This window comes from Rattus norvegicus, chromosome 20 (assembly GCF_021556685.1).
Source record: "Rattus norvegicus strain SHRSP/BbbUtx chromosome 20, alternate assembly SHRSP_T2T, whole genome shotgun sequence".
In the NCBI taxonomy this organism is placed as follows: Eukaryota; Metazoa; Chordata; class Mammalia; order Rodentia; family Muridae; genus Rattus; species Rattus norvegicus.
The window spans coordinates 15,061,879-15,076,363 of NC_141553.1; the positions used below are offsets into that span (position 1 = coordinate 15,061,879).

General features: G+C 39.4%; 1 protein-coding gene across 6 annotated transcripts in view; it reads right to left on the reverse strand.

The window, feature by feature from the left end:
- Pcdh15 (protocadherin related 15) overlaps positions 1 to 14,485 on the reverse strand; it is an 827,095-nt gene that overhangs the window by 290,757 nt on the left and 521,853 nt on the right. For all 6 annotated transcript variants that reach the window (XM_087598371.1, XM_087598373.1, XM_087598372.1 and 3 more), the window contains one exon: positions 9,004 to 9,136. In XM_087598371.1, coding sequence (XP_087454497.1) covers positions 9,004 to 9,136 — 133 coding nt within the window. The remainder of the gene's footprint in view (positions 1 to 9,003; positions 9,137 to 14,485) is intronic.

Genomic DNA, 14,485 nt, shown 5'->3' on the forward strand with positions numbered 1-14,485 from the left:
GAAAACAAAGAAGTCTGCTCCGACTTGGGAATGGGTCACGTGCTGTGCAGATGGGTCCTGTGTACGAGTGGGTCACGTATCTGTGGGTGCGTGAGTGGGGAAACAGAGGCAGAGACATTTGACTTTGCGATCTTTCAAACTATTGGATATTTTTGAATCTGTATCTTAAAAAATATTTGCAATAAAAACAAGAGGCACGTCATGGAATTCTTTAGGTTTCTTGAGTGAATCGAAACCTTCCCATGTTAATACACCCTGATTTCTTTAAAACTTAAATTATTTTCTCATCTGCAGTCATAGTCGATAACTGTGGGAACACCACAGGCTCGTCTCCAGGTCAATGGGGCTCACATAAATTTCATGGGAAAGCGGACTCCTGAGAGCTGCTTTTGGAGTGTTTCTCGGGAACACTGGTTTTTGTTTCTTTTTATCTCCCGAAATCTCAGAGAAATAACGCTATTTATACACTTAAGCTTTAATCAGCAAGAGCTGGCAGTCCGTGAAGCTGTAAACGGCTCGAGGTGTTCAAACACACTCTGAGATGTATTTAAGACAGAAAACACAACACAGCGAGATTCTTTACGGCCCGCATTATTAAAGGCGGGATGGAAACGTTCCGCAGAAATCTCAGCCGAAAGTAGTTGCCTCTGCAAGTGTTGTACCTTCAACCCAGGTTTCAAATTAGTTCCGTTTCTCAGTTAACTCTAAAAAGAGCAAAATGGTTTAACTATGCTTAATAAAACACACACACACACACACACACACACACACACACACACACACACACACACACCCCAAACCAACTAAAGAGCAAAACTCCTTATGTCACCTACATTAGACAATGCACATTTTTTTCTTTAAATTGCACAATACTCTCCTGGCATAAAGCAAATGGACCCTCCCACTTCCATTTGCAGGTATAAGTCAGTCAAAAGTCATCGATGAACATCAGAACGCACAGAGATAGAACCAACAGTGTCCCCAGAACACTGGGCAGTGCCACGCCTTCAGTGTAGACAGACAAAACCTGTAAAACAAGGCATTTGACACACAGCAAAGGCAAATTCAAAGTGTCTTTTGCTCGAGCACCTAAAAGGTACAGCATCCTTGCTCTATGCAAGCTCTCGGGGATCGCCTGTAATGTTGTGTTCAAGATGAGATTGTGTTGGAACACAGAAATTCCTCTCTAGGCCAGCCATGACCGTTTCCATCACACAACAGAGGTTGTGGCTACCTAGACAAAGTATGGTCTGGTAGTCATGGCAACAAACAGGACGGAGCCGCTAGAGAACAGAAAGAGCGTAGACTCGTAGGTTCGCACTTGAGATTCCAGCCATCACTCCCTCTTGCCCTTGTTGCCTGTGATCTTGATGGAGGGGCTGGGATACTGTGGACCTCAGGCTATCATTTACCTCAGGTTTTTCCACAGTGTACAGAGCAGCAGCCCTATGACGATGTCAGTGCTTTACGTGGATCAAAATACCTCCCTCACATGACCTTGTGTGGGATTATTATTGTGGGTTTCCCTCTCAGGAATGGTCTTAACGAGCAAGCCTAAGTATGAGACATTTTATTCCTTAATGCTATGAAACACATACAATGATAAGACAGATGTGTTTTGCTAAAAATCTACATGTTAAATTACATTTTCAAAAACCAAATTACAGGAAATACGACCTGTACAAAAATGTGACAGTCAGGCTCTGGATTAGATTACTTTGCAAGTGGTGGGAAATGTCTGTTTCAAGTGTTTCCAAAAGGCATGGACGTGGTGGAACATGTCTGTTTCAAGTGTTTCCAATAGGCATGCAAGTCGTAGAACGTGTCTGCTTCAAATGTTTCCAACAGGCGTGGAACTAGTGTGTGCTACTGCAGGATGACTGAATTATTAAAGTATGATTTCTTTTTTAAATCCTCCAAAAACTTTAAACTACTTTTGCTGGGCTAAGTTCAAATGTAAATTTAAAAGAATAATTTTAAGACTGATCTCTATGTAGAAATATTTCTACATTTTTTTTCTGGCTTCATTCGACGTAAAATGACTGTGTGTTTTGCCAATGTTATTAGGATAGTAGTGTTGTTACTTGGTATTATTTCACTGGTCACAGAGAATATATTTTGCTACCATTAATTCTATGCAGTGTGATATCTAAATATTTAAATTTGCATATTTTTAAATATTATTAAAAACCAACAGTATAATGCTAATATCAATCACAAAGAGGTGGTATATTTTGAGTTTCAATGTTTCTTGGATCAGAAGTTCAATTCTTTTCAATCATTTGTTCATTTCTAAAAATATAACAGAAGAAAAGTACAGTAAGATAAAACAAGAAGCCATCACATCGAAGTTGGATGAAGCAAACCAACAGAAAGAAAAAAAAAACAAACAAGGTAAAGAAAAGGCACGAGAATAATAGATCCATTTGTTCACACACTCAGGAATTCCAGTGAAAATCTAAACTAGAAGCCATGATGTATGTGCAGAGAACCTGGTACAGGCCCATGCAGCTTCAATCTGAGATTCAATTTTGTGTCTGTAACAGAAAATGTTTCCCGGAAACCTGTCCTATAAGCTACAGGAATTTGTAACGAAGACAAAATAGTGAAAGTATCACTGGAAATTTTGTTCCTTTAGCGGCCAGCAGGGAGGCTCAGAGGTTAAGAACACTTACTTCTCTTGTAGAGGACCTGGCTCAGTTCCCGGCCCCCACGAGGTGAGTCACAAGGATCTGTAACTGTAGCTCTAGGTATCTGACCCTCTCCTGACTTCTGTTGGCTTCTGCATACACATGGTGCATAGACGCATACTCGGGCACACACGTGCACAATCAATCATCAATCAATCAACATTTTAAAAAGGACATTTTATTCTCCATGTGATTTTAAATATATTAGCTTTTAATGAACATAGAATGACCTCATCTGTAAAGATGATTACATCTCTTACCTGTCCTTTCATTATCCCCCCTCCCATGTCCCCTCAGCCATCCCCTCCCCTGCTATTCCAACTCTCACTCAAAGTGGTGGCTTCTTTATTATTATTGTTGTCACACATACACACAAATGCATGAATACATAAATCCTGCTGAGTCCAGTTGGTATGGCTTGTGTGGATATGATGTCATGGCTGACCGTATTTTATTCAATTATTTATATTCAAAGCCATTATACTTCCTTAGAATATTGATCTATTTAGCAAAATTTTAAGTGTCTAGCTATTAGATGTGAATTTAATATTCTGTGTTTGCTGTGAACTTCGACAGTAGCAGCATCAGGGCTCATTTAAGTTCTGCTTAAGCTAAAATCTTCATGAGAACAGTCTGGCTGAGTGTGGCTAGCTCACTTTTACACGAGGGAATCAGGCTACTTACGAACATTGATGTCATTTTTAATTGTAAATAAAATGTTACAAAATGTGCATTTTTTTCCCAAGGGGTTTTCTGAGATCAAATTTTAATGAAGTGATATAAAAAAAGAACTGGATTTTCTGTGTCTAGACCATCAGGGAATCTTAAAAATGATGCCTCTCTTCCCAGTAACATGTACTAAAAGACTTAATTTTGACTCTCTAAGAAACTGAGCATTGATTGGGTCGCTTTTAAATATTTTAGAGTTGGCCAAGAACTACTTAGACAAGAACTGGTAAGGTCATTTGAAGGCCATGGGACTGGGGACAAACAGTGAAACCGTGAGTTATTTTGGTACCAACGGTTTGGTTGACTCAAAGCGAGGGATAACCAAGGAGTTTGGTTGACCGGAAGTGAGGGCTACAGAGAAAGCGGAAGTTCTGGGGTAACTTGAAAGGAGGCCTGAGAATTTGTAAAGACCTTGTTTAGTGAGTCGGGTAAATGCAGGAGGGTCCTTGTTTTCCTTGGGAGGAGGGGAGTAGTATTAAGTGCTTGGTCTAAAGTAAATTCTGAGACCGTGACAGCTCTATGACAGCCATTCCGTAACTCCTGTAAAGAACGGAACAGTATTTCCCTTGTGTGTTGGAAATGTTGCCCACGGAATGGCTTCAGCTATCACTTCCTGCAGCTAAAACTGAGTCTTTCAAAGGGAGATGCCTTGCTTAAGGTCAAGCTGCCTCCTCCTGCGTTCTCCTACCTACACCTTGCTTAATCCTTACACCTTGCAGGTACCACTTCAGCTCCAGCTTCAGTCTGCTAAGCAGGACTGGCCCTTGAATGAATCTCAGCATCTCCAAAATTCTAATGCTCCTGCATCCTGCTCCTTCTCCACAGGCCTCCTCCCGAGGATCAGGAGAGATGCTTAGTTGTTAAGATCAATGGCTGCTCTTCCGGAGGATGAGGTTCAATTCTCAGCTACCCACATGGTAGCTCTCAACCATGTGTAGCTCTAGTTCCAGTGACCTGAAAACCTCTCCTAGCCTCCGTGAGTACCAGCATGCACTTGATGCACAGAAAAACATGCAAGTAAACACTCATACATATAACATGTATGTGGATGCATGTGTGTATGTGTGTGTATGCATGCCTGTGTGTATATTTAAATTCCATTATATCTATGAAAGAAAAATTTCTCTATGAATCTCAGTTAATTTTTGCAAGAAGCAGACAACTGATATTATGAAACAGCCCACTCTCCTTCTTTTGCTCCATCCCTCACTATCTCCCTTTTATTCTATCATCTATCTATCATATCAATTGATCATCTATCATATATCTATCATATCTATCATCTATTTATCTATTTATCATCTATCTACCAATCATATATATCTTACCGATCTATCACATATCTATCATCTATCATCTATCTATCTATCTATCTATCTATCTATCTATCTCTCTATCTTATATATCATATCATATCTATCAATCACCTATCATATACCTATCATATCATCTATTTATCATCTATCTACCAATCATATATATCTTACCTATCTATCTATCACATATCTATCATCTATCATCTATCTATCTATCTATCTATCTATCTATCTAATTTATATATCATATCATATCTATCAATCACCTATCATATACCTATCATATCTATCATCTATTTATCATCTATCTACCAATCATATATATATCTTATCTATCTATCACATATCTATCATCTATCATCTATTATCTATCATCTATCTATCATCTATCATCTATTATCCATCATCTATCTATCATCTATCATCTATTATCTATCATCTATCTATTGATCTAATTATATCTATCATCTATCTATTATCTATCATCTATCTATCATATCTATGTCTATCATCTATTATCTGTCTATCTATCATCTATCTTCATTATTTATCTTCTATCTCTCTCTATTATCTGATGTCTGTCAGCTCTCTTTTATTTATCTATTATCTCCCATCTGTCCATTTTTCTATATAAATTACAATCTATGTTTGTTATTAATCAACCAATACCAGTATTTCACACATTTCAGCTGTGTCTTCCACACCCCTGACATTATCTCTGTTGAGATAATGCTAATGATGAAAAAGCCATTCCAAATCTGAAATTTAGTGATAACGGGGGTACACTAAGAAATTTCCCACCACAAAAACTGAAAAGAAGGGGAAAAAAATCAATGAAGTTCCTCCCCCATAACACATAGGAGAAGCAGAAAAGCCTCCCAACTGGGTTCAAATGTCACCTGTCACTTATGGGGGAATGGCCTCTTCAAGCCTAATCTTCAGTTCTCACCAGTAGAAGATCACATGAAGGAACTTGAATACTCAGAGGAGATATCCGATCATGTAAGAGAAACTATTAAATGAGATGGTCGTGTACAATCCTGTCAATTTTCTGGTGCGTACCTGCACCCAGTGCAGTGTTCATGAATCACAAGCCCCTGTGTCATGTACTTTTCAGGACAAAAATACAACCCATTGTATAAAAAATATTTATCAAACAAAACAAAACAAAAAACTGGGAGAAAGCAAAAGAGAAGGGCAGGAGCCTTCCACTTGTAGAGCATTTTGAATGTCAGAAAAAAAACAAATTAGCGCCTCTGAGTGGCACAGAGGCATGTGCAGGACAGCTTGCATTTAATTTAAACCGTTACGGGAAAGAATCAATTCTGTAGTGAGGTCAAGGCAGCAGGACATTTCTCTTCAGGACTAAAAATAAAACTGCCTTCAGGCGTGCGGGTTAAATTCCACAGCCTTTTGAAACTATTATTAAAGACATTAAATATGGATAAAGATGGAGGGAAAACACACCGCAAACCCACGTAGCAATTCTGGAGGGAAGAAAGTCCTACCCTAGGTTAGCCATGATCGGCGCGAGGTAGAGAAACAGATGTCTGAGGCCAGTTGTCCCCTGTGGGATGCCATCCCTACAACAGTCTTCATATTAGTATTCACGGAAAGAGGAAACCACAGCTTCCTAAACACCCTTAGGGAGAATGAAAGGGGGCATAGTTAACAGCGGGTGTGGGACTGGAGGCGAGGATCACTAAAGTCCCTCTAGGTTTGAGGCATGCTCCTGAAGCGGGTCCCTCACCATCGGGGCCTTATCCTTTCTTTTCATGTTGGTTGGCTTCAAGATGAGAAGAAAAGATAAGGACGGAGAACCGCAGGCACCACGGAGCCTCTCACCCGTCCTCTTATCGCAAGACTTTGGAGGAGTAATTTGATGGCTGCTTTTCAACTTAGAGGTCGTGAGTTTAAACTGTGTCTCAATGGATTACGAACAAAAGAGGCTGGCGGTCTATGAGAAGGCCTTGATGGTAACACCCTTGCCTCTTCTTGTCCCTTCTGTTACCAGGATTTGCTCTTTCTTTTGCTTTGCCAAGCCAAACAAAGGGAAATAGAATTGTCATCACAAGTATTGCTTCTCCTCCAGCCTTTGTGCCAAAGAAATGTGAGAAATGAGAAAGGCAAACTGGCTTCATCTTGAAGGCCCAGATAATGTTATTCTCCCACAATAAGGGTCTCAGATCTTCCTGAGATTTACTGACATAGAAACCAGGCTGCGTTCTACCAAATGTAATGGCTAATCTTCTACAAGGCATTTTTGCACACGGGAACACCGTTAGGGGAGATTTAATTGTAAACCATGGATGATTTCATAACTGGGATCTTGAAAATTTTAAGATTTAGTGTGAATTTTTTTCTTTTATTTTTCGATAAATCATTCCTCATGTGTGTAAATTTTTCACTATTTTATTTAAATGAATTAATGTTTTATTCCCTCCTATATCATTATAATAATATGGTTAGTTATTTTGTCTAACTGAATAAATGCTATATTGTCTTTAACTTCCTTATTAGAATTCTTGATATATTGTTATCACTGATATTTGTACTTGCTTGTAATTTTGTTGCCTATACATTCTAGTAACAATTAAAGGACATAAAGGAAAACATCAATCACCTAGAGAAAAGCAGTAAAATAAATATTAAAGGAAAACTGCAGAAGTACTTGAGCATGCCAGCAAATTTCTGGCATTTGGCTACCCATAGAATGACCCTGCCATCGTGAGGTAAAAGGACAGAGAATAGAAGGACTTAAGAACTTTGACCAAAAAGTGGCTATGTCCTCTGTTACTGCAGTTAAGGGTAAAAAAAGTGTTGAGGCTAGAATTTTCCTTCACATATTACTTTAATAAATGCTTCCTAATGTCACATCCAGATTCCTGAATACTTTTATGAGAAACAGCACCATTTCCAAGCAACACTTAGGAACATCAAGTCTGTCCAATGGATAGGTAATGTAGTGTCTGAATGATCCATTTTGATCTTTTTCAGGAAAATTATCACTATCTTAGGGGGCATTAAAATTGTTAGGTATGTTATGACATTTTGAACACAACATACAATCACGCACACATACAAACACACACAGAGATACACTAACTTAGACAAAACACACACACAGAACACACACACACACATATATATACATATACAGACACACACACATATATTCACATATATGGACACATACACACACACAGACACACATATATATTCACATATACAGACACATACACTCAGACCCACATTGACACATATACACCTACACACATTGACAAAAGCATAGACACGAGAGCACACGTGAACATGTGTACACACATGCATACACACTAGCTCAGATACACACACATACCCATACACACACACGACCACACTTTGTTCATACTGAACTTTCTCATACCCTTCCCTAGACAGCACCTTCTACTTTAGGGTCATGTATAGACTGAGATGTGATAATATATGTTTATGTCCAAGTCTGCACATGAGAGAAAAGGTGATATTCTATTTTTCTTTCTTCTCTTGAGCCCCCTTCTTTACACCACTTACTCCTCCTACAGTTCTTTCTCTGATTGTTTAAGCCAGAGACAATTATTGATGGCATACGTGAAGCAAACTGAAACCACGTCTTCAGTCACTGGTAACCCTGAAGTCAGTTTGAATGCTCTGGTCAGTGACATGAAAATATTGAAAACCAAGCTACTCTCTAGGAGGACCTCATAAGCCAGGAGCCTTGCGCTGTGAATAGAAATAGCATCTCAAAGAACCCCTTTCCTGCCAACGGTACACTGAAGCAGCCATTCTAACATATCTGTGGCCATCGGGAAGAGGAAGTTTGTCTTGGACTTTGAATGTCACCATTCATCTGAGTCTAATTCCTAGTATGGCCACAGCAGCAAAAATAAACCCAGACAGGAGAAGCAAGGACAACGGTCAGCTGCACTGTTCGGTTGCAAAGCACAAATTATTCACGTTCATACTTCCTATTCCCTCATTTCTCCCATGATTATTGCAACTAAGCCCTGCCGGCCTGTGTTAGGTTTTCACGGTTTCAACCGTGCGATCTATGGACTAGATCAGCTCTGGAAGCCTCTCCACGTACGGCTCGCCTCTGTCCCTTTCTTCCCGGATGGAAACGTCATTCCCCAGAACATAAGCAGGTGTGCAAGGGCTTCCACCGCGCACCCTGTGAACTCACAAGCCATCACCTGTGGCCTTTTGGCACGTTACACGCGCAGACACACAGAGCCACGCCCCAGGCGCACCTGTAGATTTAATAAAACCGCGCCGATCCTCATGGCTTCGCTGACTTCCAGACTGTACATCAGCTGTGGGAAACGCGGAGGGCTCTGGTTGTTGGGAGGCAGCACCTCGATGTACACCGTGCAGATGGAGTGCCTGCACCGAGGGAAGAGAAATGGGTGTTTAATGATCCATACGACTCGGAGAGAGTTAGAATGCGTTTTTTCTTTCCTTTATTTGTCTGCCGGGTTTGCAGGACAAGAAAAATCCTGCGTTTACAGAAAGCAGTAAAATCGTGAACGAATAAAACCGTAAAAGTTACCACCGAAATAGAATGCCTTTGTGAAATTAGCTTAGTAAAAGAAAAAAAAAAAAAAAAACAATCACCTCCGGCACCTGTTTCTACGACTTAGATTAATAGTGTAAGTTAAGAAGCCAGGCTGCAAAGGACGGCTAATAAATTAACTCGCCTCAGCTGACCGTCCCATTTGTCTTTAATAGCAAAGGAAAGCAAACAAACAAACAAACAAACAAAAAAACAAACAAAATCTCTCTGTAAACCCCTGGTAGTAAAACTTGCTTTTCAGGCTCTCGTCCAATTGAACCTGGTAAAGGAGTATTGATTAATCCAACATAAAGCCACACATATGAACATTCGTATGTACGTACACATGCATGTATGCACATACATATGCACCCATGTACATATACAATAGACACGCAGAGAGAGAGAGAGAGAGAGAGAGAGAGAGAGAGAGAGAGAGAGAGAGAGAGGTCCTACACAGAACAAGAGGTCGTATTTATTTTGTTAGTTCTGACTCTGATATTGCATACTATGCATTCCTTGTTGTATGTCAAAATTGAAGTAATCCTAGGGTGGATTTGTGGTAATAAAACTGGAGATGTTTTATGTTTTACAGTATAACGTGAAAAGCCAAAAATTGCTTTTAGTTAAAACCCATACTGAGGGGGGAATTTTCAGGAAGAAAATAAAGTCACTTCACTATCGTAGATAAGATTATTATTATTATTATTTTTACTATTTCATATCAATTCTTTTAGCGTCTTTGAACTCTGGATTTTTTTTTTTTGACAGTGAAAACGGAAGCTGCAAGGTTTTCAAGGCTAACAAGAATATTGTTAAAGTGGATAAATGAGAGACGCGGGTTTACAGAGCTCGTCCCTCCCACAAAATGCGTAAGGTATTTTATTGGAACATCATCTGCGTTCTAAAATATAGGCTTTATGCATCACTTTCTTTAAAAACTGTATTGTCAAATTTAAAAGGCTTCCATGGTGACTGCTATTTAGGGGGCGAGATTTTTCTTAAAGTAGCACAGAGTCCCTTTTATCACGTATTCTAATGAACTTATATACTTATACCAATGTATTCTTTGTAATGCCTTCCACATTTTTCTAGGATAGCTAACCTGTTTTCCTTTCTAAATCTTTTCCAGTGCAGAACACAAGCACTGAGAAATGGCTGGCAGCTCATTCATCTGTAACATGCATGGGTGCAGGCTGTGGAGTTCTATATAGACAGATCACATACGCTAGTAAGCATTTATATCAAATTGAGAGTCTCTTTAAGACATTTCTATCTTGAATTTATTGCAAAACTATCCCAAAGTAAACTCATTTGAAATTAGAATACACCAGAGTCTTATAATCAGTTGAAGTGTCTGAATTCAGTCTCATCTTTGAGTTGCAGTTGTGACTGTAGTCTCTCAAAAATAGTGTTTTTTTCTTATATCTTATATCTTATATCTTATATTAAATTCAGACGCAATAGTGGAATAATGAAATGACTTTGTAATTAAAATTTGGAGTTGCAGGGTAAACTAAAATGAATTAAAGCAGCAGTTCTCAACCTGTGGACCAAACCACTCTGGCAAACCTCTTGTCTCCAAAAGTATTTACATTAACGACCCATGAGAGCAGCAAAGCTGTAGTTATGAGGTAGCGACAAAAATGGTTTTTATGTTTGGGGTTGGCCACCACATGAGGAAGTGGAGTAAAGGGTCGCAGCATGAGGAAGGGGGAGAACCACTGAGTTAAAGCGATAACAAGTCACCGATTATGAGCTTGTAAGTCTTCACGCGGGACCCAAGTCACAGAAAGGTCGTTTTAGTGCTATCGACTCCTCTCATTTCTGTGGCGTGACGGAGGGGACCTCTATCCTTATCTGGGGCTCATGCCCTTCACAGCATGCTTGGCAGTAACCACAGGCAAGTCTCAGAAATCTGTTGCTGTGGTTACTTGTTTCTGATCACGAGTCTGACTACGTATCCCAGGCCAGCCTGCACCTTTCGTCTATGAGGGTCTTGAGTTCATGTAATCCTGTCTCTTGAGTGTTGGATTTTAGCTATAATCCACCAGGCCCAGACCTATTGTCAGACTTTTAAGCCAGATGATGCTTAATTAGGCATTTGCTGCTCCTTCCGCTATGTTACCTTGGGCTGAGACAGAAAAACTCTGGTCCAGTGTCACTGTCTCTTTGACTTGTTCTCACCTGCTTCTTTCTCTGGTCCGTCTGGTCATAATCCAATGGTTGAAGTTGCTAGTCATGCTCCTAAACACCCCCACCCCCTTCAGGACTTATCTCTCAGGGTTGTTTGGGGAAGCCCTGACGTGACTTCCTAGAGGACTTAGAAGCTCATCCTTCATCGTTCCCATCTTGGCACTCTGCTGTGGCGTCTTTAATAAGGACCAGTCCTTTTTTGAGGGCTACTGCCTTTTAAAATGAGATCTCCTCTTTATCCCTGATGTCAGCACAGTTGTCAGAGGAAGCTTTCCTGCAATTGAATGCCTACAGCATTAACAATAAAATGATGACTTAATGCTGTCATAAACAGCAGTAATTCAGCGGCATAGTTTAAGCACGTAGTAAAACAGGGCAGTCGCTGGGTAAATAATATTTTATGTGAGTATTTCATATTTACATTTATAGCCGGTCCTAAATGCATAAAACCAAGCTTCTTCCTATTCATATTTTACTTCTGTAATAGGGTAAGTATGATGCAAATAGGTTTCCATTTGTAAAACTGAAAATCACAAGGCCTTATTAGTCTCATGAAGTGGGGAAAAGGTCAAAGCAGTACAAAAGAAGCCATGCATTTCTAAGGCAGTCTTAGGACTTAATAAGTCACGTTGAATCACCCCAATTTGAATAGCTAGGCTTATAATCTTAAATGATTACGAAGATTAAGTGGCCGAATTAAAGTTACCAATGGGATTAACGACCGTGGATACAGTCAAAAGGTTTCTGAACTTTTTAGATCTCATAAGAACAGATTTTTGGGAAGCATATTGGAATTATTTGTTTCTTTGTTTCTTTGTTTTGTTTTTAATCTGATGGCTGTGATTATGAAAGGTCCTTGCATTGTTACGAAGGATGTTGTCCCGGACCCAATCCTGGTACCAAGCTAGTCTTGGACTCAGAATACAGAATTCTAATATTTAAATTACTTATGTCATAACTGAAACTTCACCCATGACAAAGTGTACTTCTTTATTTTAAGGAGCAAATAAAATATGAATAAAGGAAAAGCCAGAAAGATAGACCTAATATATTTTGGCTTTGGGAAAGCCATAGTTTATAAAAAGACAAAAGAGCCTAACTTTCTAATAGTATGAATGCCAACTTGTATAATATGCTTATGTGCTATATTACTGCCTGTTTCCATGATAAAGGTGACTAGTACTTATATTAATTTTTTTAGAAAGACTTAAAACAGAGACATCATAATGAGTGTTCCTTTGTCCCCCATTAATGAACTTGCCATAAAAATCTATATTTATAGTTCTTTGCTCGTGGATTCCATTCTGCTATCTTGGCAGGCAAACGAAGCTATCTACAGAAGCGGAAACTTCATATTTCCGTCTAAAACAAGAAGCTCTTATCACAACTTTCAGATGTGAAACGTAATCATATATGCAACACGCAAAGCTTCACTGGAGAGAGGAGCCCTGACGTGACTTCCTAGAGGACTAAAGAAGAAAACGGTGGATCATACACTAGAGAGACGGGTATACATGAGGCAGAAGGAGCGATTGAAGCTGGAGTGAACGGTCGCTTGAACGGTCACTTGAGACCTCATTGTGACAGCGGGACAGTCAGTACGTTTAAGGAAGACCACTGGTAATGATCAAATGTTCTACGTTTTCACGTCCTGCCTTCATCTGTGTCCCCGTCTCTTCCCTTGCTGCTTCTCTCCTGAAACTCCCAACCACATGGGCGCATGCGTGCGCAGCCACTGCAAGCCTAGTCTTTCCCTTCTATTTAGTTCCAGTGTTTCCCACACACAGGAGTTTTAGGAATCCAATATACTTTTATTAGAACAAATGGATATTTTAAATGTATTTATCACTATATATAATTACTATATATATGTATGTGTGTGTATATATATACATATTTATATATATATAATGTATGTGTAAGTGTATACACACCACACACACACACACACACACACACACACACACACACACACACACATATATATATATAATTCACAGTGGAAATTTATTTAGTTATGGGTTAAGCACTAACTTGGTTTCCATGACAGCGGAGATACAAGACAGTGCCATATTGTGTCAGTCATTTTTATGGTCACTTAAGGAGGAGCGGTTGGGATCAAAGACTCTTTTCAAACCTGATGGCAGTAATGCTTCATTCCAGGATTAAACACTGTTTACTCAATTCAGTTGAACCAAAAAAAGAAAAAAACATATTAAGGAAGATATCCCACTAGACTGATGTTTTAATCCTAGGATACCTTTTTAACTCTTTAACATCTATCCATTTATTCTTATTAAAGCCCTAAACAAAAAACCCAAGACTCCAATGAAGGACTCTTATTGCGGTCACTCTGAACTTGTAGACACTTCACTAGGTCGAAGCAAGATAAACCTAAAGTTTTTGTTTGTTTGTTTGGTTTTTTTTTGTTTGTTTGTTTTTAAATTGGTCCTCATTCAAATTTACAAACTCAAGTGTTCGAACCAAGAAAAAGAAAAAAAAAAACCAATGAGGACAACCTCCCAGTTGCGATTGTTGCCACCAAGGTTTTTACTGCCATCCCTCCATGACAAGAATACTCCTTTCTTGCTTGTGGTGTTGGTCCATCACTATTTATACTTCTGTGCTGGTAACTTGCAAATACCATCTCCCTTCCCAAGGAGATATTAAAGGCAAAGCCCCCCAACTCGTCAGTTCACTTACTAACTCAGTCTGAAGGCATCATTTCCTTGCAGAAAACACTGACCTCGTTATTCTGTGGCAAACATTACGCTACCCCATCAGGTAGAAAGGGAATGTGTGGCTTTTATTCTTGGACAGTCGCAAGGCACCTCTGAAGGATGTGTCAGTGACACAGTGGTGAGCACACTGCCTTCCTCGTTATGTCTGACGACAGTATGAGGTAATCCTGTAGCATCAGACTCATCGTTTTAATTAAAAACGAAAACAGATGCCACGGAAGGTCAGACACTCCCTCCTAAGGA